The 26,278-nt window shown below is 43.0% G+C and overlaps 1 protein-coding gene across 5 annotated transcripts in view; it reads right to left on the bottom strand.

The window, feature by feature from the left end:
* Positions 1-26,278, bottom strand: part of DET1 (DET1 partner of COP1 E3 ubiquitin ligase) — a 143,237-nt gene that overhangs the window by 59,929 nt on the left and 57,030 nt on the right. For all 5 annotated transcript variants that reach the window (XR_012752885.1, XM_075342819.1, XM_075342821.1 and 2 more), the window contains exon 4: positions 8,301-8,492. Coding sequence is in view for 4 of the 5 variants with exons in the window: in XM_075342819.1 (XP_075198934.1) it covers positions 8,301-8,492 (192 nt within the window). In the remaining variant the exon portion in view is untranslated. The remainder of the gene's footprint in view (positions 1-8,300; positions 8,493-26,278) is intronic.

The following is a 26,278-nucleotide window of genomic DNA, read 5'->3' as shown; positions in this document are numbered from 1 at the left end:
TCTGAAGGTAACAAGTGTCACTAATCAGTAGCATGTGTACAGGCTTTTGCTTTGAATGACTTCAGCACATCTGCGGCCACAGGACATCACTAGTCTCTCACACTGCTCTGGTGTGATTTTGGTCCACTCTTCTTCCAGTCTCTTCCACAGTTCTTTGACTGTTGTGGGTTTCGTGGCCATAACATGACGTGACCAAGGATTTTCCAGAGGTTTTCTACTGGCTTTATATTAGGACTCTGGGCTGGCCATTTCATTGTTACAATGTTTTCTGTTTCAAGGAACTGCTTTACCTGTTTTGCTGTTTGACAGGGAGCATTGTCCTGCATGAAAACTGCTGGCTCATTGAGTGATGAACGCAAGTAAGGAACCACGTGTTGTTGAAGAAGGTTTTGATCCACACTTGCATTCACTCTGCCATGTAGCTGTATAAGAGATCCAACTCCTGCTGCAGAGAACATTCCTCAAACCATGACACTTCCTCTGCCACCTTTCAATGAATTCTTAACACTCTTTGGGTTCAGTCTAAAATGAACTGTGGACCACTTCTCCTCTGTCCACACAACCAAAGTTGAGTCTAATCTTTTGATTCTTTCCACTAATGAGACATTTGGTCACTGCAGAGTGGACTTTCAGTCAAAATGCTCTTAAATGTTGTGACACTGTATGACGAGACAGATCCTTAGCCTGTTCAGTGCTGAACTGGCGAGCAATTCCAGCTGCAGTGTTGAAACGATTACCCATGGAGATTCTCTGCATTATCCTGTCCTCTCTTGCATTTGTCTTTCGAGGGTGACCAGCCTTCTTGAGGTACTAGAAAGAGTTTGTGATGTTGTAAAGATGCAATATTCTCAAAATCACACACTTGGAGCGACCAACTTCTCTTGCTATGGCTAATAGGGTCACCCCTTTAACCTTCATATGGACAACCTGCTGCAGGAGACTTTCAGTTATTTTAGAACGGCACACCATTTTTGAAAAGTCTGTGCAAACTGGAAAGTTAGGCTGACAGTTAAATAGTGTTTGTCAGATAATTAAAGTGAACCTGTTAGGTCCAATATGCTTCCAGAACCACAAGCAGTTCTAGGTGCATATTGCTAATCCCTGCCTAACCGTCCCTGTATACACTAGCATAGATAAAGAGATCTTTAGGAAAAATATTTCTAAAGATCTTTTATCTTATGTTAATGTGCGCGGGGACTAGTCCCAAGGGCATTTTTTCCCCTTAGATAGTCGGCCCACAGAGCATGTTAGTACACCCAAATGGCGTGCTAGAATGCTAATGAATACCCAGTGACACCGCGCATACCTCACTGTTCATAGCGGCCGGCGGAGGCTGAATGAGAGCCAGAGATGGCTTCACTAGAGTGCCGACTCCCAACACTCACTGAAGCAAGCCAGCGCTGTGTGTCAGATATTTCACAAACTACACATCAAAGCACCTGCGATACTTGGCCGAGCCCCCGATGCTCGATCGAGTATAGAGCACGCCCGCTCATCGTTACTAGCGACACATCTCACACATCTGTCAAGATGGAGCAAATTTGCCTCAAATTTTACAAATAAAAAAAAGCAATTTTAAATGGCTCAATAAAGTTAAGGAAAGGGTTAAAGAAAAAAAATATATACTTACCCAGCCGTCAAATGTCACCCGTTGGAGACAGATTCTGATCTGGCTGTCTTCTATCCAGCACAGTTTCTTCCTCTGGCACCTCATGACATCACGGTGATCTGTGCTGGTAGCAGCAAATAATCAGGTGCTGGAGGAAGTCACTGCACTGAACTGGGCGAGTATAGATGGGATCGGAAACCTTCCAGCATAATAAGGAAAATATAAAAATATTATCAAATAAATTCAATGGAAATTTTTCAGCTTAATTCCAGTCTATCTGCTGCATTCAAATTTCGGCAGATTTGTTCAATCTTAATCAGGATATGACTTCAGGACACCGGATCCAATTATTTATAATGTTTTCCCCAACTGGAACTTTAGAGTTAATGCACCACTCCACTGTTTTTGTTAATTGCACCGCTAGAGTGGTGCTTTAAATGCAAGCCCTATGTTATGTACCCACTTTCCGGCATATTCACCTTCTACTGCCGCCGCTTTGGTCAGTCTGCTACGATTTGTAACCTCTCGGCTGCTCCGGTGTCTCACGGAGAGCGCCAGAGGTCACAACTCAATACATGTCTGACATTTTGTGACGTAATGTCCGGCCAATCAGAAGTTACAATCAGAAGATGGTACTCTATAAAAGTGTATTAAACATATTAATACATTTTTTTTTAGGCACTGCTTTTGAGGGCAGTTACATGTGTCCTATAACTGATGATTGGCTGTCTAATGACAGCTGGGATCACTTTCTAATGGCCCAGATAAGAGAATCCAGGGATCGGGTGTTTAAGCCTTTAAAGGGAACCAAACATCAGGATTTTTCGTATATAACCTAAAGCCAGTGCAGTACTGGCACTATCAGTCAGATTATCTACATACCATTAGTGGTCAGCTCAGATGTTTAGGCTTTCAAATCCAAGAAAGTGAAGTTTAAAAATTCGTCAGGTTTTCAGAATATCACACACAAGGGCATTGGGGCACACTGTGTGCCCCAATGCCCTCGTGTGTGATATTCTGCTTTTAATGGACTAAATAAACGTCTTAAGTTTTAATACATCTCTCCGTCTCTCCAATGCTGGAAATCCTTTTTTTTTCTAAAAATTGGGGGAAGCCCACGTCTTTTTTTTTTTTTTATTTTATTAAAAAAAAATGCGTGGGTCCCCGCTGCATTTTCTTTTGCTAGCTAAGGATAACCCAAGCAGCTACTGGCTGATAACCCCATTGCTTGGTGTTACCTTCACGGGCAATGGAAATTCCAGGAAAGACCTTTTTTTTTAAATTATTAACTAAAAAAGGTATTAAAAAAAAAATGGAATCCTAAATGCTTACAAAATTACATCAGTGAGAGGGCACGGGCTCAGGAATTGTGCCCATGCTATCCGCGGCTAATAAACCCAGCCAGCCTCTTGTTGTGTGAGTGGAGACAAGACAGATCTCTTGCACCAGTACTCCCTTTATCAGCCCATCGGCACCATTATTATGCAACTGTGGGATGACTATGGTTACAATGGAAACAAGGAGGCTTTGCCGTATCCATCAGCCTATCAGTAAAAAAAAAAAAAAAAAACCCCACAGAAACAAGTACGTTTGGTATTGCTGAATTTGGAACAATCCTATTTATAAAACTATCTTGTGCACGGTGAATGGCGTTAAAAGATAAATATATGAAAAAAGTATGGGAGAATTGCTGTTAAATGTTCATCTTCCATCACCAAAAATTATATACTTCGTAAAAAAAAATGAAAAAAACAAAAAATAAACCATATGTAACTCAAGATGCTACCTATAAAAATGAAAGCATGATATGTAAAAAACAAGTCTTCTATAATGGAAGAAATTAAAACGTTATTGCTCCCAAAATATAACGAAGTTTATTATTTTTTTGTGTGCAAAAGTAGTAAAATATTAAGTAAAATATATGAACTGAATGTCATGTATAGTAAAGCTAACATGTCAATTATACTGTAATAGTAAAGCTAACATGTTAATTATACTGTAATAGTAAAGCTAACATGTCAATTATACTGTACGGTAAGCTTCATAATATAAAATATTAAAAATCTATTGCAAAATTCTTATTTTTTTTGTTCATGGCTTAAAATAAATAAATAAAATAAAAAGTGTTAAAGTCCCATATACCCAAAAATGGCACCAATAAAAATTACAGCTTGTTCAGAAAAAGACACCCACATGCACCTTCATATACTGAAAAAAAAGCAAGATATCAGAATATAGGGGCAAATATAATATACTAGATGGTGGCCCAATTCTAGCGCATCGGGTATTCTAGAATATGTATGTATTTTATTCATGAAGATTTAAGAATAATGCAATGAATATACAGGGTAAAATATATACATCATTAAATGTTATTGTTCATAGAACTTAATACAACTGAACGAAATTATTAAACAGATCAAAATATATAAACTATTACATGAATATCTAACTGTATTTAAATAAATCATTGGACGGAAGAAGTACATCTACACTATAATATATTAGTTAACAATATCAACCTAAAATATTTTTGTACACCACATTTCTTGTGAATACCTTTTGACTATCTATAAGCAACTTTCCTTGTAAAGGGGTATCAAAAACTTTAACCTTGACGTTGGATCTCATTTTAACTCTTGAAAATGCAACGTAGAGGTGTCCATGACCAAAAACGGGCTCTGGTAGATATATGCCAACACGGTGTAGAGTTTGACCTTGTGACTTGTTTATGGTAATGGCAAATGCTGGTTTTACTGGAAACTGTCAACGCCGAAGCCTAAATGGAAGACCGAAGACCGGTGTCCGAAGGACATGAATCAATGCGTGGAATGAACACTTTGTTTCCTTTTGCTGATCCAGTGATCACTCTTGCTTGAATTACGTGGCAATGACAGAACGTGTTGAGTAAACGTGACAACTACGTGACACTGTGACTGACAGAATTTGTCCATGAGTGAATTACATCACACTTGTTTAGTAAACATGAGTGAACTACGCAGGGCCGGCGTCCGTACCCACCGCCATCCACACACATCGTGCCATCACGCCGCGATCATTATTTTCCCCTGCATTTGCTCTCTAAGGCCCTGTGCGCACTTGCCGGTTTTTGCCGCGGATTTCCTGCATGTTTCGCTGCATGTTCATAACATCTCTGCAGTGATTCACCAGCAAAACCTATGGGAAAATAAAAAGCTGTGCGCACTAGGCGGATTTTGACAGCTGCATGTTTTGCTGTGGGATTCCCGCAGCAAAAACAATTGCATGTCACTCCTTTTCCACAGATATCTGCGGGTTTTCACTCCATTGACTGCAAAGTAATCGTGAAATACCGCAGGGAATAACGCAGGCAGCAAATTCTGTGCGGTTCATTGCGTTTTCCTGCGTTATTCCCTCCGGTATTTTGCGGTTTCGGGACATAATGTTCATCACTGCCTGCGGTTTGCAGGGAAGTAATGTCATTATGACAGGAAGAGGAAGCGGAGCAGAGAGTAAACACACACAGATCACACTCACACACAGACATAGAATACACACACAGATATATAGAGTACACATACAAATCAAATGGGCATAAAGAAAAAAAAAAAAAACAAGTGGGCTCCACTGTATTTTTACTGTCCAGCCGAGGTAAACACACAGCGGCGGCCCGGTATTCTCAGGCTGGGGAGGGCGAGGGCCAGGGTTAATGCCCTCCGCTCCCGCAGCCGAGAATATCAGCCCGCAGCTGCCCCGGGACTGTCGCATCCATTATGCGGCAGTCCCGGAGTGTCCCCGGCTCTTCCAGATGCCGTGATGCGGTGGCAATCCAGGTAATAACGAGTTAAATGGCAGCGGATCGCTGCCATTTAAGTCTAGGCTTGATCATGGCAGCGTCTATGTGACAGCTGACATGATCAACCCGTAAGTAAAGTGAAAAAACACACACCGAGAAATCCTTTATTTTAAATAAAAGACAAAAGCCCCTTTATTAACCCCCCCACCCCCGAAACACACAGCTCCGGTGTAATCCACGTCCTGCGACGCTTGCATCCAGCCACAACTGACACACTGCACTGAATGCAGCCTCGCAACGAGACAGCAGAGGTACCCACAGGTCATTTCCCACAGCCAGTAATGTGAACACCACATTACTGCTTGGGAGAAATGCAGTGATCTGTCCTCTATCTACTATCTATCTCAGAAGGAACTTTTTTTTTTTTCAATGTGCTTTATTGCAGTGAATGCAGTAAAACACATGTACCAACCCGCACGCAGAAAAACTGTGGCAATACCGCGGTAAAACCGCGGCAAACCGCATGCGGTTTTCGGGTGCGGTTTGCAGCGGTTTTTTACTGCGGGTACGGTAATCTTTCAGACCCTGCGGAATTTTCTTAAGAAAATTCTGTTTTCCAGTGCGCACAGGGCCTTATACAGGTTCAGTGACAGTCTGTGTCATGTTGCTAAGGCCGCAGTCGGGTATCTAAGGGGCCTGCCCGCACCACTCCCTCACCAACACCCACATCCAATCCGGAGGCAGCTGAGCAGAGAGGTGGGAGGGACATGCAGAGGAGGAAATAGGAAGCAGCTGCATCTCCCAGCCTGCAGGGCCAGCGAGGGGGGGAGAAAGTACTACAGAGTATGAAAAGAGAAGAAAGTGCAAGGTGAGTATAATCATTTATTTTTTTACTGTGTGCTGGAGGCTGCTGCTGGGTTGTATATAGAGGCTTTGGCTTGTGGGGTGTATATAAAGGCTGCTGGAGTGTATATGCCGGGGTGTATATAAAGGCTGCTGGGGTGTATATGCCGGGGTGTATATAAAGGCTGCTGGGGTGTATATGCCGGGGTGTATATAAAGGCTGCTGGGGTGTATATAGAGACTTCTGTGTGCGGCAGTGTCTGTGTGCGGCGAATCAGCGAAGCGTGGTTCAAATCATGCAGCAATTGTCGGGATTGGTCGCAGGTGGCTGGCGCGACCAATCAGCGACGCGGGATTTCCGTTACAGACAGACAGAATTAGACAATTAGATAGATATATATATATGCATATTTCTATTTTTTTTTGGGGGGGGGGGCGCAAAAAGGTGGCATGTTGACTCACAGAACACAGAGACAACATAACTATACCTAATTGGAAATAGTGTTTACCAAATATAAAACAGTCTCAGAAGTAAAGTTTTTGGTTCATTTTGCCTCCCAAAGAGTGTAATTGCAAGTGATCAAAAGATTGCATGTTCCACAAAATATCAACAACATATAATTTGTTATGCAAAACCAAGTGATTTATATTATAAGTTTGTATTTATTGTGCAAACAAAATGAAACAAATAAAATTCTAGAAATTTGGTATCGCCATCATTGTACTGAGCAACAGAATAAGGCTCGAGTTACACTGGCGAGTGACTCGCACCGCATCACCCGGCACGGCCTGCCGCATGGAAATACAGGAATCTGACTCGTTCCTGGTTTGTTACATTCCTCTCCATATAGAGTTAATAAACGTTTGTCAGTAAGTTAGATGTAGACTTAAAATGATTAAATGATTAAAATGATTCCACTGACAAATACAATACAACAAGCTTTCATATGACGGTCGCCAAAAAGATATTAAAAATTAATAAATAAAATTATATGGCTCCTGGAACACGACAATACAAAAATTAAAAAAAAAATAAATAAATAAAATTGCCATAACTGGCTGTGATGCCAAGGGGTTAATGGAGAAAAACAAAACAAAACACACAAATAATAAGTATTTCCAGACTCATGATGTGTAATATTACATTGTAGCAGGATGAATTTACACATTACTGTTAGGGGCACTTTGCACACTATGACATCGCAAGCCGATGGTAGTGATGCCGAGCGCGATAGTCCCCGCCCCCGTCGCAGCTGCGATCTCTTGTGATAGCTGCCGTAGCGAACATTATCACTACGCAGCTTCACATGCACTCACCTGCCCTTCGACGTCGTTCTGGCCGGCGACCCGCCTCCTTCATAAGGGGGCGGGTCGTGCGGCGTCACACGGCAGGCGGCCAATAGAAGCGGAGGGGCGGAGATGAGCGGGACGTAAACATCCCGCCCACCTCCCTCCTTCCGCATAGCCGGCGTGAGTCGCAGGACGCAGGTAGATGTTCCTCGCTCCTGCGGCTTCATACACAGCGATGTGTGCTGCCGCAGGAACGAGGAACATCATCATAACATCGACCTTCCGAAATTATGGAAATGACTGACACTACACCGATCATACGATTTCGACGCTTTTGCGCTCGTAATCAAAAACGATTTACACACTCCGATATCGATAGCGACGTCGGATGTGCGTCACTTTCAATTTGACCCCACCGACATCGCACCTGCGATATCGTAGTGTGCAAAGTACCCCTAAGTGTAAATGCTGAGTATAGAAACAAAATATAAAATATCACAATTAGATGTTTTTCCCCCCAAAATGAGAAGTTAATATATAAAATAATGTGATCAAACAATTGCACACACTGAAAAATGTTATGGGCTTTGGAAAATATTGTTGAGAATTATGTATCTATGGGGTTAAAAAAAAAAAAGTTAGACATGTGGCAGGAACATATAAGTGAGATAAGTAAAGGAATGTGAGAAGCATTGTCTTACAATACAAGACATCCACAAGGATAATAGGCAATACATGATAATAGACACACAGCATTGCCGGACGCACTGGGCTTCGCCGTACCTGATTGGATGATCGCCGCAGGTTTTAGGCCTCTCCATAACAGAGACCCACTTATCATCGTAGCTGAAGAGAGACAGGTCAAGGTAAGGACTCCCACTATAAGACTGGGCGCTGATCGGCAGCTGGCTCAGGAGCCTTCTCACTGCTTCCGTGTGGCCTCCATACTTGGCATTCACAATTGTATCTTTAAACCTAAAAGCAGAGAGATTCATGTTAATGCACGGTGCATCAGTAATAAAAGAGCCATGACACGATGTTCTATACATGGAACAAGAAGAAACAGAATACACAATGTATACAGGTCACAACAACAATACCGGCAATTACTAGCAGGATCGTCTAGCGGCAGATGCTGTAAAGTGTAACCGTCGGCTTCATTTTTATTACATAAATCAATAGAATACATGAAGATAAGAAACTTTGTGATATGTCTTCTCACATAAATCTGCCTCTTTCTCTGCAGAATTGATCAGTCATCATCAAAATTCTCAATTCTGAGGCAAAATCTGTATACAGTGAGGACTTTCCCATTACTGAGATACGAGATGGCAGCTGCTACTGATGAGATTCTATGAAGATAGGAGGGGGCGGAGCTCTTCCTTTAGCTCCTCCCTCCTCATCATCATAGAATCTCATCAATAACAACTATTGATTTATGAAATAGAAATGAAAATGACGGTTACACTTTAAAGCTTAGCTTATTTTCCACTAGACTATCTTTGCTTATAATTTACTTTCTTAAAGGGAACCAGTCACCAGGTTTTTCCCTTATAAGCTGCGGCCAGCACCAGTGAGCCCTTATATAGAGCATTCTAGAAAATTGTATATAAGAGCCCAGGCTGCTCTGTAGAACATAAACACCTTTATTATACTTACCTATGGGGCGGTCCAGTCCGATGGGTGTCACTTGTCTTGGTCCGGCACCTCCTCCATCTTGTGCACTCACCGTTCTCCTGCCCAGCCCCATGTGCATGATGCGATCCTGTGTTATTCACACGGAGGCCGCCATTGCACGCCTGCGCACTCTGATCTGCCCTGCTGAGGGCAGAGCAAAGTACTTTAAGGGGCAGGAGCGAGGAAAGATCAAAGACCGGCCAAACATGCGCACTACAGTTCTTTGCTTGGCCATCAGCTGAGCAGATCAAAGTGCGCATGCGCAGGAGCGCAATGGAGGCCTTTCTGTAAATGACGCAGGACGCGTCATGCACATGGGGCTGGGCAGGAGGACGGCGATCCCACAAGATGGAAGAAGCGCTGGACTGAGACCAGCAACACCCATCGGACCGAACCGCCCCGTAGGCGAGTATTATAAAGGTCTGGGCTCTTATATACAGTATTCTGGAATGCTGTATATAAGGGCTCACTGGTGCTGGCTGCAGCTTATAGGGTCATTCCGTGTCAAGTGGACCAGTGGTCCCCACTCGACGTTCTCCGATTTTGCTGAAAATTTATAAGGATGTACATGTATGTTTGAAAAGAGGTTCTGTAAATTTTTAGGGCCAGATCTCAAATATATTGGGCACTGTTGACCTTTCACTGGAGCCCCCCCCCCAAGGCTGCGGCTTCAGCTAAGAGGATTTTGCAAACTTTGGCACATAGCCATGAGAGTTCTATACTGGCTATGATGCTGAAATTTGGCATACTAGCTCAACTTTTGCTGCTAAACGCGATAAAATTATTACCGGCTATGACAAAACAATATTTCGGCCGCAATTTTGTGTCAAAGTAGCTTGCAAAACGCCTCGCATAAAATTTATGCCAAACTTTGCCCATATATAACTCAAGACCAAAAACCAATAGGAACTGGTGCTTTACCCTGTACAACAAACATCTTCATGACTTTGCATTGCTGCAATATCACGGTCAAAGCATATATATTTGTGGAAATATTCACACCCACATATGATGAAAAACTTAAAAAAAACGAATTTTACCTATTTTTAGGTCAAATTTCCCAAAAAGGGTACCCCTAAAATATATTAATTCTGTTATCATTTGAAAGAGCACATTTTTCTCTACAAGGATCATTGGGGTTTTTTTTTGGAGTCTCTCCATTTAAGAAAAGAAGAACGCCACTGAACATGGTGTTATGTATGCACGTAATGCATTGATTTTGTGTTTGATTTTCAGATTCTAATCACATGTTACAGAGTTGTATTGTTGCTAGCAATGTCTATTATAATCAAAAACCTATAAACCTATTGACTATTGTTACATTTTAATGCATATATTATTTATTTTTTAGTGATGGAGAATGAAATTGATGACAAAAAGATTCGCATTTCAAGGGTGTCAAATGACCCTTCATCTTTCATTGCCCATGTAGATGGATCTGTCAGATCAGAAATGCCTTTTGTGCCAATTGCAAACCTCCAGCCAGGGCAATACATTGCCTGCATTTACGATAGGAACTGGTGGATTGGAAATATTTCTGAAATTTCAGTCGACGACCATGATGCATTAATACATTTTATGCATCCTCATGGACCAGCTAGCTTCTTTCACTGGCCTGTGAGAAATGATACATGCTGGATTCCCGAGCAGTCGATCATTGCAATAATTCCAGCACCAGCTGCAACAGCAATGGGCCGACAATACAGCTTCTCTGAACCCATTATGCTGCAAATTCAGCAACAATTCCAGACCACTTACTTAGACTGAACATTATGGCTTGGGAACCAACAAAAGATACCCAATATTAGGCTTGGGATCCTAGGCAAAGACACCCACCCTCAGGCTTCGGAACCTGCGATAAAGAGACCGCCCGCGGCTGGCCTTGCACGGCTATCGGCCATGGCTCCTAGGCGATGGGGCTGCCAATTCTCGAAAGACAGCATTATTACAATTCTTAATAGGATTATAATACCAATTCTTAGGGAATTGGTTGTGGTATAACCACCATGGACCAGAGCAAGGGTTTGAATAGTGCAGTTAGCATTCATTGCGTATTAATAAATAACACCATGTTCAGTGGCATTTTTCTTTTCTTAAACTGAGAGACTCCAAAAAAAACCCCAATGATCCTTGTAGAGAAAAATGTGCTCTTTCAAATGATAACAGAATTAATATATTTTAGGAGTACCTTTTTGGGAAATTTGACCTAAAAATAGGTAAAATTCGTTTTTTTTAAGTTTTTCATCATATGTGGGTGTGAATATTTCCACAAATACATATGCTTTGACCGTGATATTGCAGCAATGCAAAGTCATGTAGATGTTTGTTGTACAGGGTAAAGCACCAGTTCCTATTGGTTTTTGGTCTTGAGTTATATATGGGCAAAGTTTGGCATAAATTTTATGCGTGGCGTTTTGCAAGCTACTTTGACACAAAATTGCGGCCGAAATATTGTTTTGTCATAGCCGGTAATAATTTTATCTCGTTTAGCAGCAAAAGTTGAGCTAGTATGCCAAATTTCAGCATCATAGCCAGTATAGAACTCTAATGGCTATGTGCCAAAGTTTGCAAAATCCTCTTAGCTGAAGCCGCAGCCTTGGGGGGGGCCTCCAGTGAAAAGGTCAACAGTGCCCAATATATTTGAGATCTGGCCCTAAAAATTTACAGAACCTCTTTTCAAACATACATGTACATCCTTATAAATTTTCAGCAAAATCGGAGAACGTCGAGTGGGGACGATTTTTAATACTGGTCCACTTGACACGGAATGACCCTATAGGGGAAAATCCTGGTGACAGGTTCCCTTTAAAAGATAATTTGCCATTAGTGTACATCCCCTAACCCACCATCACAGCAATATATAGAATGGAAATTGATTTAAAAAAATCTCACTGAAAGATCCCTTGCAGCAGAAATACAGCTCTAATGTATCGCACACTGTGAATAGTCATGAAGGTGGTTTGCAGTCCTACCTCCCTCATGATTTGCCCAATGGTTGGCTACTAATCTTTATAAGTGGATGCAGCAGTTGCTGGCGCCTGCATAGTGAGAATGTACTGGCCTTGTCTTCAACATCTGCAACACATGGCACTGCAGCTGGCATGGGAAAATGGGAAGAGCTAAGCACATCTTCCTAGAATTCTATGGTTTTACTTATCAGGACATACTTCTTAACCCTTTAGTGACGGAGCTAATTTTCACCTTAATGACCAGACCAAATTTTGCAATTCTGACCAGTGTCACTTCATGAGGTTATAACTCTGGAACGCTTCAACGGATCCCGGTGATTCTGAGATTGTTTTTTCGTCACATATTGGACTTCTTGTTAGTACCAAATTTAGGACAATATTTTTTGCGTTTATTTATGAAAAAAATTGAATATTGGCAAAAATTTTGAAAATTTAGCAATTTTCAACTTTTGAATTTTTATACCGTTAAACCAGAGATTTCTGTGACACAAAAATAGTTAATAAATAACATTTCCCACATGTCTACTTTACATCAGCACAATTTTGGAAACAAAATTTTTTTTTGTTAGGAAGTTAGAGGGGTTCAAAGTTTATCAGCGATTTCTCATTTTTACATCAAAATTTACAAAACCATTTTTTTAGGGACCACATCACATTTGAAGTGACTTCAATAAGCCTAGATGACAGAAAATACCCAAAAGTGACACCATTATAAAAACTGCACCCCCCAAAGTACCCAAAACCACATTCAAGAAGTTTATTAACCCTTCAGGTGCTTCACATGAACAAAAGCAATGTGGAATGAAAAAAAGCAAAAATTAAATTTTACCTAAAAATGTTGCTCTAACCCAAATTTATTCACTTTTAGAAGAAATAACACAACAAAATGGACCCCAAAACTTGTTCCCCACTTTCTTATGAGTGCGCCGATACCCCACATATGGTCAGAAACCTCTGTTTGGACAAATGGGAGGGCTCGGAACAGAAGGAGCAATATTTGAATTTTGGAAAGCAAATTTGGCTGAAATAGATTGCGGGCACCATGTTGCATTTACAGGTCCGCTAAGGTACCTAAACAGAAGAAATCCCTCACAAGTGACACCATTTTGGAAACTAGACCCCTCAAGGCTTCTATCTAGGGGTATAGTGAGCATTTTAGATCCACAGGTACTTCACAGATTTTGTTAACGTTACGTTGTCATATTGAAAATTTTAATAATTTTCTCAAAAATGTTGCTTTAGCATCAATTTTCTCACTTTTTCAAGAGGTAATTCCAAAAATTTGACCTCAAGGTTTGTTAACCACTTTTTTATGAGCGCGGTGATACCTCACATGTGGTCTGAAACCTTTGTTTGGACAAATGGGAGGGCTTGGAACGAAAGGAGCAATATTTGAATTTTGGAAAGGAAATTTGGCTGAAAAAGATTGCGGGCACCATGTCACATTTGGAGGACCCCTAAGTTACCTAAACAGCAGAAACCCCGCACAAGTGACCCCATTTTGGAAACTAGGCCCCTCAAGGAATTTATCTAGATGTTTGGTGAGTACCCTGAACCCCCAGGTGCTTCACAGAATTTTATAACGTTGAGCCATGAAAAAAAAAAAAAAAAATTTTACCACAAAATTGTTATTTCAACCAGGTAGCTTTTTTTTTTACATAACATTTATTGTGCAATTTCTCCTGAGTTTGGCGATACCTTATATATGGTGGAAATCAACTGTTTGGGCACATGGCAGGGCTCGGAAGGGAAGGAGTGCCATTTGACTGCAAAATTGGCTGGAATCAATAGTGGACGCCAGGTTGCATTTGGAGAGCCCCTGAGGTGCCTAAACAGTGGCGGTCCCCCACAAGTGACTCCATTCTGGAAACAAGACACCTCAAGGCTTTTATCTAGGTGTATAGTGAGCAGTTTGAATCCACGAATACTTCACAGAATTTGATAAGCTTAGGTTGCCATATTGAAACTTTTCATTTTTTTCACAAAAATGTTGCTTCAGCATCAAATTTCTCACTTTTTCAAGAGACAACAACAAACCGTGGACCCCACAGGTTGTTATCCAATGTCTTATGAGCACAGGGATACCCCACATGTGGCCAAAAACCTCTGTTTGGATAAATGGGAGGGCTTGGAATGGAAGGATTTTATTCAGGAGTATAGTAAGCATTTTGAATCCACAGGTACTTCACAAAAATGTTGCTGTAGCAACAAATGTCTCACTTTTAGGCTATGTGGCCATGATCCAGCGACACGGCGTCTAGTATACAGTGTCAGCCTTCCTGCAGAGATGTGAGTGTTGTCCACGGTTGAACGCAGCTGCCCATGCCCACGATTTGGGTTCAGGCCGCTGTGGAGCTCTATGCTACCTGCAGAGAACACTCATCTCCGCAGCATAAATTGACATGCTGAGGCTCGGGAAGCTGCACCACAGGTCAGTGTATGCTGCGGAGAAAAGAAGCACAGTGGGCACGGGATTTCTAAAAATCCTTCCACTGTGCTTCTACTGCACAACGCAGCCCTATGGACGCAGGGAAAACACTATGGACACACTCTGCGCCCAAAACGCTGCAAACCCCGATTGTGGGCACACAGCCTAAAATGCTACAATGGATGAATGGATAGATGTCAAACAAATATAACGTCCCACCCCCTGCATATTCTAAGCTGGCGCCCTTTAGTGCCTTTCATGTGGCACTAAAGGGTGCCTAGCCTTGTATTTAGCCCCCCAAAAAATTAATAATTAAAATAAACGACGTGGGGTCCCCCCTATTTTTGATAGCCAGCTAGGGTAAAGCAGACAGCTGTAGCCTGCAAACCACAGCTGACAGCTTCATCTTGGCTGGTGATCAATTTGGAGGGCTCCCCAGGCGGTTTTTTTAAAAAAAAAAAACGTGGGGTCCCCCCCAAATTAGATCACCAGCCAAGGTGAAGCGGACAGCTGGGGTCTGGTATTCTCAGGGTGGGAAGAGCCATGGTTATTGGACTCTTCCCAGCCTAAAAATAGCAGGCCGCAGCCGCCCCAGAAGTGGCGCATCCATTAGATGCGCCAATCCTGGCGCTTCGCTCCAGCTCATCCCGCGCCCTGGTGCGGTGGCAAACGGGGTAATATACGGGGTTGATACCAGCTGTAATGTCACCTGGCATCAAGCCCTGGGGTTAGTGATGTCACGGCATCTAAATAGATACCCGACATTACTAACCCAGTCAAGTAATAGAAAAAAATAAAGACAAAAAAAAAATGTATTTGAAAAAAAACTCCCCGAAACATTCCTCTTTTACCAATTTATTGAAAACAAATAAATTTTGGTCGCTGTAATCCATTTTGGAGGTCCCACGCCGACTCTGGATCTTCTAGAATATGGGGGGCACGTTCAGGGAACGTATCCCCCATTTTCTGGAAGAGCAAGCTCTCCATGAGCAGTGTGGGTGCAGTAATCTGAGAATACTGCACTCACACTGCCCCGGTCCAACCTAGGGCAGAGTGACCTGCAGTAACCTCATTCTAGAATATGAGGGGCACGCTCACAGAACGTACCCCCCATTTTCTAGAACAGCAGTCTCTCCATGTGAGGAGTGTGGCTGCAGATTACCTCACTCACCCTCCCCCGGTCCACAGTGGAGCAGCCTGTGCAGTAGCGACGTCAGCGTCCCTGCTTGCAGGGATCCAGCTGACAGCCGCTGTCTGCGCATGCGCCGCCAGGTTTCAAGAAGGAGGCGGCGTGATCGCGGGGCCGGAGCACCAGCAGCCAGGTAACGTAAAACCGGGGGCTGGGGGGGGTGACGGGGGGTGACGGCGGGACCTGGGGACAACTTTCTGCCGCATGTGACGTGTCACATGCGGCAGAAAGAGCAGGATGAATGCGGCCGCCATCTTCCACGCTCCGGAGGGGGGAGGGGGGAGGCGGCTCTGGAGAACCGGAGGGGGCTCCGGGGACCAGAGATAGGCGGCGGGAGTTTTCAGCGCGCGTCGGCGCCATCTTGTATTTTCCGGAGGGGGGGGGTGTTGGATAGATTTCTCCGGTACCGGGGGCTTTGGGGGCACTAAGGGCTCATATTTATTTCTCATCTGACATGTTTGATCACGTCAGATGAGAAATAAATCAATTTTACCGGCCATTTATTTTTTTTTAATGTTGTCGCCGGTATACGGTGTATACCGGTGATCGCATTAACGGGGTCCAGAAAAAACACCCCGATTCATAATCTGGGGGGTCTCAGCTACCCCCGGTAGCTGAAACCCCCGAGATTTTCGGTCGCTGGGGGGCGCTACAGGGTTTTTTCGGGCCGCCGCTTTAAAGCGGCGGAACAGAATAAGTACCCTGTTTTGCCGCCGCTTTAAGTCGTACGGCCGTCGTTATGAGGTTAAAGGGAAACTGTCACATGTAAAATGCAATTAACCTGAAGATATGTTTATCTGTAGGTTAATAAGGTTCTGAACCTACCAGGAGCCTGCACAATGAACCCTGAGGCCGGGAGGAAATGAATGCTATTCCCCCATCAGTGTTTGGGTTGCAGTCACAGAGACAGCGCAGGTACAGTCACTGCTCTGTGTATGGAGAGCAGCGGCTGTCACCGCACCCCCTGCACTGACCGATAGCTTTCTCTAATGCTGAGTGGCTGGCTGTCAGTCAGTGAGGGAGGTGCGGTTACAGCTGGCACTCTCAATACACAGAGTGGTGATTGAACCCGCAATGACCCTGCCCCCCGTGGCTGAGACCCAAACACTGCCAGGAGGATTGAAGTTTTTTCCTCCCAGCAACAGGATTTACTGTGCAGGCACCAGCAGGATTCAAAGGCTATAAACCTGAAGATTAATATTGTGTTTTTTTTTACATGTGACAGATTCCCTTTAAAACAAAAGAACTTGATCCTTAAAGGGAATTTGTCAGGTCCCCAGTGCACCCTGAACCATGAGCAGTTCTGAGTACATATTGCTAATCCCTGCCTAACTGTCCCTAGTAGCATAGATAAAGAGATCTTTAGAAAAAAGATTTCTAAAGATCCTTTGTGAGATGCTAATTAAGGCCTGTGACTAGTGGAAGGGGCGTTAGTTCCCTGGCTAGTTAGCCCACTTAGCTTGTTATCACGCCCCTGTAGGCTGACTGGCTAAGGAACTTATGTCCTTGTGACTAGTCCATGTGCTCATTAGCATATCAGAGGATCTTTAGAAATACTTTTTTTCTAAAGATCTCTTTATTCTTTTTATGCATGTTACTATAGGCTGGGAAAGTTAAGCAGGGACTAGCAATATGCACTCAGAACTGCTCGTGGTGCTGGGTGCACAGAGGACCTGACATGTTCCCTTCAAAGGTTCTTGAAATTAGCTAAATACAGCCTCAGATTAACAGATAAATTAGAATGTGTTATTCACTAACAAAAACTAAGACAAAATGCAGAAGCAGGGTGTGAAAAATGAAGCACATGCCATGAATCAACAGCCTATGAAACCACCTACAGTATAGCAGGAACAATGTGGAGTAATGGTTTCCTGTATGACTATCAGTCCCTAACATCGTTCAGAGGAAAAATATCTGGCTGCTCTTCTATATGTTCTCTGAAACGTTGGAAAATGTCAAAGAAAATTATACCTGGCTGCAATGTTACAGCCAGGATTCGAATTTGCTCACCGTTAGGACAGGATGAATCACATGACAGGTCACTTGTAACATGCGGAGACCTTTAGGGTCTGAGCTGTGGCTCTTGAGATATTTGCATTTTCTCTGAAAACTGCAGTCTCATTTTGAGCTGTGATTAATGGGACGTCCACTCCTGTGAATAATCTTTCTCACTGTAGAATAACGAATTCCAAATTATTTGGAAATGGCCTTATAACTGTTCCTAAATTGATGGGCAGAAGCAATTGCTTCTCTAAGGTCGTTTGCTGGTGTCTTCGCTTTGGCATGTTGTTAGCACATGCCCAAATATTACAGACTGGTGCATTTTCATTACTATGTAAGGCTAGGTTCACATTTCCGTTGTTTTGCATCAGTCACATGCATTGCTTGACGCCTCTGACGGATGCGTTGTACAACGGATGATAATAACTAGAATTCATTGTCGGACTCCGTTGTAAAAGAGAGAGCGATCAGCTGATCATTCACAATAGCCGGCCGGCTTTTGAGAGCGAACAGATGATCTCCAGGCGGCCGGCTAATGAGAGCGGGTGATCGCTCGCAGCAGCCGGCCTCCGGGTGATCAGCCGATCGCTCCCAGCAGCCGGCCGCCGGGTGATCAGCCGATCGCTCCCAGCAGCCGGCCGCCGGGTGATCAGCCGATCGCTCCAAGCAGCCGGCCGCCGGGTGATCAGCCGATCGCTCCCAGCAGCCGGCCGCCGGGTGATCAGCCGATCGCTCCCAGCAGCCGGCCGCCGGGTGATCAGCCGATCGCTCCCAGCAGCCGGCCGCCGGGTGATCAGCCGATCGCTCCCAGCAGCCGGCCGCCGGGTGATCAGCCGATCGCTCCCAGCAGCCGGCCGCCGGGTGATCAGCCGATCGCTCCCAGCAGCCGGCCGCCGGGTGATCAGCCGATCGCTCACAGCAGCCGGCCGCCGGGTTATCAGCCGATCGCTCACAGCAGCCGGCCGCCGGGTTATCAGCCGATCGCTCACAGCAGCCGGCCGCCGGGTAATCAGCTGATCATTCGGCCGCTGAGAATGTGTGCGGGGGGCAGAGCGCGGGGTGGGTGGAGGCGAGCGGGGCCATGGCGCTGAGGACGTCAGTGCCGGGCTCCCTGCACACGTAGCCAGGGTAAATATCGGGTAACTAAGCAAAGCACTTTGCTTGGTTACCCGATATTTACCTTGGTTACCAGCGTACACCGCTTAGCGCTGACTCCTTGCACACGTAGCCAGGGTAAATATCGGATAACTAAGCAAAGCGCATTGCTTAGTAACCCGATGTGTACCCTGGTTACGTGTGCAGGGAGCCAGAGAGAGCCTACGGATTGCGCTGCTCAATAAACGTTACAAGCTGCATTCCTGCCACCCGGCGGTCAGTCATTCCATGACTGATTAGTCAGGCGGAGGATGCAACGCAGCATCATCAGTCACAATCCGTCGCTCATACAAGTCTATGGGAACAACGGAATCCGACAAACGGATTCCGTTGTTTACCAGAGCCGCGGATTGTGACTGATACAAATTGACGAAAATGTGAACCTAGCCTAAGCGATAAGGGTGTACCTAAGTTTACAAACACCTCTTCTACATTATGGTCTATTTTTTTTTAAAATAATGGACACTGAGTAATTTGTGATGTGTTGTTGTTCACCTAAGGTTGTTTTTATCAAATTTTTATGATTTTCAAAGGGCCTGTTTTTTTTCTTTATTATGCCACAATATCTAAAACAGCAAAATTCAAAGAGTGTGTACTTTGTTATTCTTAAGACTGTATACCACATTATGCCAAGTAAATTAAGCCAGTACCGCATGTCTACTGAGGGTGACAGAACCACCCACCATAGACTACGCACATTCTGCAGTATCAGGGACCGGAAGTGACTGGGTGTTACCGCCCAGAGATATTGGGTGGAGTAAATACACTGGGTGGGATCGGCCAGTTAGTGGGTGGGAACAAAGATTGTGGGCGTAAGTCCACGTGGCCATGGAGTTCTTTAAAATAGAAGTGGTGGCCTGGGGGGGGTAAGACCAGGTGGAGAAGGGGGAGGGTTGAAGGTGGGGGCAAAATCTCCCTTGCATAATTAAATTATTAATAATAAATTCTGCAAGGGGGGCTTTGCCCCCACCCTCTGCACCAACCCACGCCTGGGTGTCTTACCCCAATTCCCAAGCTTGTATTATAAAGAACTCCATGACCACGTGGATGTAAAAATTAATGTTTATTCCACTGTGCTGCAAAAAGAAATGCAGAGCCACCTAAGCTGGTCATGCACACGCCATCTACGATCCTGGTCAATAACTCTAGCTGATCCCACCCACTGTCTCCAATCTGCCCACTATCACTGGGCGGTCACGCCAAGTCACTTTCTGGTCTCAGATACTGCAAGTATGCCCATTGTGCATACTACTTCATAGTTTTGGGGTTTTAAAACTTTATGCTGCGAGCGACACTTTCTAAGAGGACATCACTCTGCCTGGCTTCAGTACCAGTTTAGGAGTTGTATATGTGATATCAGGCTAAGTTATATTTTGGATTGGCCAACTGATACTTTTTAAAATAAATTTATTTTGGTTTGGATAAATGTAAAGTTTTTGCCCAGTGCTAATGGGGGTGTATGGGGCAGGTGTTGTATTCTGTATAGACTCTGACAAATTATTATTGCCGAACTATTGTATAATGGAACAGCTTTTACCTAAGCACTTACACCCAGAACTTTCCCTTTCTCTCACTGTAGCTCAAAAATCTACAGTCTTAGGCTATTGAAACAATTTTCATGGGAAATGGGGATGCACACATATATCCAACTGTATACATATCAGAAAACAGGTAATATCCCCAAAATATTGGATTCCTGATGACAGGACATACTCCTATATATACTACAAAAAATGTGGAAACTACACAATGGAGTGATAAAGTCCAAAATATCTTTATTAGAAAAGTTCACAAACAGTTAAAAAAGTGGGAAATGCACTTGCATAATTCCCCAAAGTAACATAAATAAGGAGGACACTAAGAAAGACCTCACATCGTGGGGACCAGGGCCAAAGTATAGATGACTGGATGTTATAGGCAAAAATACTCAATTAGTACAACAAAGTGCCTGATGCCAGTCAATATTAACATTGTACAAACCCCCCTATAAACGATATAGAGATATATCTTTGGGTACAGCGAATCTCTCATCAAATCAATATAAACATATTCAGGGTAAACCCAGCAACATACCAGTACTCTGTGATAGGGGGGAGAAAGCCGGTCCTAGGTCCAAGCCCAACAGCTGTTTCGGATCACCTTTTTCAAGGGACACCACACTTTGGGGAATTATGCAAGTGCATTTCCCACTTTTTTAACTGTTTGTGAACTTTTCTAATAAAGATATTTTGGACTTTATCACTCCATTGTGTGGTTTCCACATTTTTTGTAGTCTTAGGCTATGTTCACACTAGAAAAATGATTTTTCTTAAAACATTTCTTGAGAGTGAAGGATTAGCGCACCTGCGTTAAAAAACGCACCAATAACGCAGGTGCGTTTTTGGTGCGTTTTTGGTGTGTTTTCGGTGCGTTTTGGTGGGGGTTTTTTCAGGTTGGTTCCTGTGTTTTTTAATGCCTTTACAGCAATAAAGAACGTTGAAAAGGAAAAAAAAAATAAAAAAAATAGATAATACAGAGATAGATAGATAGATAGATGATAGATAGATAGAGGGATATATAGGTAGATAGATGATAGATAGAGGGATAGATAGATAGATGATAGATAGAGGGATAGATAGATAGATAGATAGATAGATAGATGATAGATAGAGGGATAGATGGATTGATAGATAGATATAGATAGATAATAGATATTTAGGGGACTAGATAGATAATAGATATTTAGGGGAATAGATAGATAATAGATATTTAGGGGAATAGATAGATAATAGATATTTAGGGGAATAGTTAGATAGATAATAGAGGGATAGATAGATAGATATTTAAGGGAATAGATAGATAGATATATAATAGATATTTAGGGGAATAGATAGTTAGATAGATAATAGAGGGATAGATAGATAGATATTTAAGGGAATAGATAGATAGATATAGATAGATAATAGATATTTAGGGGAATAGATAGATAATAGATATTTAGGGGATTAGATAGATAATAGATATTTAGGGGAATAGATAGATAATAGATATTTAGGGGAATAGTTAGATAGATAATAGAGGGATAGATAGATAGATATAGATAGATAATAGATATTTAGGGGAATAGATAGATAGGATATAGAAAGATAGATAGATAATAGAGGGATAGACAGATAGATATAGACAGACAGACAGACAGATATTCCAGCTTTAATTATTATGTTTCCCCCCACACACTGCACTTCTCGCGGCTGGTAGTGTGTTCACATCACCGGCCGTGAGAAATGTCCTGTAGTTACCCGCAGCCTCGCTCAGGAGCCGCATTCAGCACTCGCTCCCTGACCGAGGCTGCGTGGACAACTGTCACACGCGGCTGGAGCAGGGCTAGAAGCGCCGCAGTACATCGCTGTGGATTACGTCGGAGCTGTGTCTTTGGGAGGGGTTAATAAACTGGAGAAAGAGGGGGCTTTTTGTCTTTTATTCAAAATAATGGATTTTTTGGTGTGTGTGTGTGTGTGTGTTTCTTTACTTTCACTTACAGATTAGTGACGTCGTGTCATAGACACTGCCATTACTAATCTTGGACTTAGCGGCAGCTATTGGTTGCCGTTAACTCCTTATTACCTGGATGGCCACCGCATCACGGCATCTGGAAGAGCCGGGGACACTCCGGGACTGTCGCATAATGGATGCAACAGTCCCGGGGCAGCTACGGCTGAGATTCTCGGCTGCAGGAGGAGGGGGGACTTTAACCTTGTCCCTTGCCCTTTCCTGCCTGAGAATACCGGGCCGCCGCTGTGTGTTTACCTCGGCTGGAAGGTAAAAATACAGCGGAGCACATGGTTTTTTTTTTCTCTTCTTCTTCCTCTTCCTGTCCTAGTGACATCACTTCCCTGCAAAACGCAGGGCAGGGAAGTACACTATGTCCCAAAAACGCGAAATAACGCGGGAATAACGCAGGAATAACGCACATCACTTGCTACCTGCGTTATTCCTGCGCTATTTCATGATTACATTACAGTCAATAGAGTGATATAACGCAGTTAGCTGCAAAAAAGAAGTGACATGCTCATTCTTTTTCTTAAGAAAATTTAGTGAAAGAATTTTCTTAAGAAAAAAAACGCAGTGTGTGCACAGCTAATTTTTTTTTGCCATAGGTTTTGCTGGGGAATGTCTGCAGAAAGGTTACAAGAATTTCTCAGGAAATTTCTGCAGCAAAAATGGACCAAAAACACAGGTAAAAAACGTAGTGTGTGAACATAGCCTTATTGTATTATATGTATTAGGATCATCTGGCATTCTTCTTTTGTTTATTTTTTAAAGGCATGGAAGGTAATAAAAAAAAAAGAAAAAAAAAAAAGGGAAAGGAGGCATACTTGTTTATTGTCATCCCTAAGGATCCCACAGGTGCATCAGTCCTCGGCATCAAGAAGTAATGACCGCGCTGAAGGTGGTCTCAGGACCATTGAAGCTTGTGGCTGCAGCATTCATGTGAATAGCATGTCATCAGAGACATATCCAGAGAGACGCTGTTCCTGTCACCAGACCACTTCAGCTACGGGTTTCAGTGGTCCTGTGGACAACTGGATGGCAAAGTCATCACTTCCGGAGCTAACTACTGGATTGTCCTACACTAGGTCCAAGGAAATGACAGGAGGGGAGTGTGCTACATGTTATTTTATTAATAGAGTACTACCTTGTTAACTATTATTGGGAACATCAACCAAGATTACTTTTTTCTTAATGAAAAGGAGGGAGAGAAATGTGGCCAGACACTTAACAGTGGCTAATCTCCCTGCAGAGCAAACGCATTGTGTTAAGGCCCCGTTACACGCTATGATTTATCTTATGATATGTCGTCGGTGACACGGTTTTCGTGACACACATCCGGCATCGTTAGCGACGTTGTTGTGTGTGACTCCTACGTGCGACTCCGAATGATCGCAAATAGGTTGAAAATCGTTGTTCGTTGACACGTCGTTCAGTTTCAAAATATTGTTCATCGTTTGGAACGCAGCAGACATATTGCTACGTTTGACACCCTGTCAACGACGAACAACATCCACACGACCGCCTTGGTCAAACAATATAAATCGCTGAACAATGTGTCGTTTGTGAGATGTGTACGTGTGACTGCTACTAAACTACCTATGAGCGATCTCGGCAAATCATAACAACGATCTGGGCGTGTCACATCGGTACTGAGATCGTCAGATAAATCGTAGCATGTAACGGCGCCTTTAGTCTTCATTATCCCATCCTTTGTTTGGGGGGGCCGCCATACTTCTGTGCTTTCTGGAGAATTCACCAACTGTAATGTAATGTCTATGGGCAACCTTACAGAGAATAATGATGTACAATCTCATGTCATATTACATAGTTTCATATTCAACCCAGCAATTTTTTTTTTAACTCCTTGGCGACCCTTTCCGTACACATATAATGGATGTGTGCATGCACTTAAAGTTTGGAGTTAACCCTTTGGTGACCAATACCCGTTTTTACTAAACAAAGACAATAGCATCCCCACAAGGGATGAAAATGCTACAGCTGTCGGCTGTACACTATAGCTGTCACCCTGCTGCATCGGCCAAGATCAGTGTAGACAATAACCATATGTTTTTAACTCCTTAGATACTGCTGTCAAAAGTGACTATGGCATCTAGATGGGTAACAATGTGGGGGCTCCCTCTTTAACCCCATCGGCACCCTGAGATCACGATTAAGTGGTGCTTATGACTGTCATGGCAATTCACGGCCTAATAACGGAATTAGCGTCAGCCAGAGGTGGTGACCTGTTCAGAAGTTGGCAACATTTAGGTGGTAAAAACATTTTTCTTTCCTGTCATGCCATTTTGAATTCATTCATTGTGGATGGGATTGATAGTAAAGTGTCAGTCTTTGCTGATGACACCAAACTATGTAGGATATTAAAAACTGACCTTGATAGTACAATATTACAAAAAGATCTGGATAAGATGTCAGACTGGGCAGATACTTGTCAAATGAGATTTAATGTTGATAAATGTAAAGTAATGCACCTAGGACATAGTAATCCTATAACTGCGTATACATTAAATGGAAGTAAACTGGGGAATACAGAACAGAAGAAGGACTTGGGTATTCTCATTACAAATAAGCTGGGCAGCAGCACTCAATGTCAGGCAGCAGCTGCTAAAGCAAACAAGATTTTAGGGTATATAAAAAGAGAGATTAGATCCTGTGATCCCAACATATTGTTACCCCTCTATAAATCACTTGTAAGGCCACATCTGGAATATAGGATCCAGTTTTGGGCTCCACATTTTAAAAAGGACATTCTAAAGTTAGAGTCAGTTCAAAGGCGGGCAACTAGACTATTACAAGGAATGGAGGCCTCCCATATGATGACAGGTTGAAAAAGTTGGATATGTTTAGCTTAGAAAAAAAACGTCTCAGAGGAGATCTCATTTATATGTATAAATACATGTGTGGTCAATATAAAGGACTGGCACATGACTTATTTCTTCCAAAGACAATACTAAGGACCAGGGGGCACTCACTGCGAATGGAAGAAAAGCGATTCCGACAGCTAAATAGGAAAGGGTTCTTTACAGTTAGAGCAGTCAGACTGTGGAATGCCCTACCACAAGAGGTAGTAATGGCAGATACTATAACAGCTTTCAAAAAAGGGCTGGATGATTTCCTCAGTACACACAACATTGTTGGTTATAAATGACTTCGTGACCAAATGTAGAACTGGTGGAGGAAGGTTGAACTAGATGGACCTAGGTCTTTATTCAACCTATGTAACTATGCAACTATGTATTCCTGAAAAGCACCTAAGGGGTTAATAATCTTGCTGACAGCAGTTTTGAATATGTTGAGAGGCGCGGTTTTTAAAATGGTGTCACTTTGGGGGGATTTTCAATATATAGGTCCCATAAGGTCACTTCAAAACTAAATAGATCCCCCCCCCAAAAAAATATACGTTTTGTAAATTTCCTTGAAAAAAAAAAATGAAAAATTGCGAGTACATTTTTAAACCTTTTCAAATTTTAACAATATAAAATAACATTTTAAAAATGGCGCTGATGTAAAGCACACACGCGGTAAATGCTATTTAATAACTATTTAGTGTGTTAAGGGCGCTTGACACGCTACAATATATCTTACAATGTGTCGGCGGGGTCATGTCGTAAGTGACGCACATCTGGCATCGTAAGTTACATTGTAGCATGTAACAGCTACGTGCGATTCAACGGTAAAACGTTCATCGCACGCACGTCGTTCATTCCTCATGAATTGAACGTCAGATTGTTCATCGTACTCGGGGTAGCACACATTGCAGTGTGTGACACCCCGGGAACGATGAACAGCTCTT

This window comes from Anomaloglossus baeobatrachus, chromosome 4 (assembly GCF_048569485.1).
Source record: "Anomaloglossus baeobatrachus isolate aAnoBae1 chromosome 4, aAnoBae1.hap1, whole genome shotgun sequence".
Classification (NCBI taxonomy): Eukaryota; Metazoa; Chordata; class Amphibia; order Anura; family Aromobatidae; genus Anomaloglossus; species Anomaloglossus baeobatrachus.
Note: the sequence above shows the minus strand (reverse complement) of the source record. Positions and strands in the feature narration are given on the sequence as shown.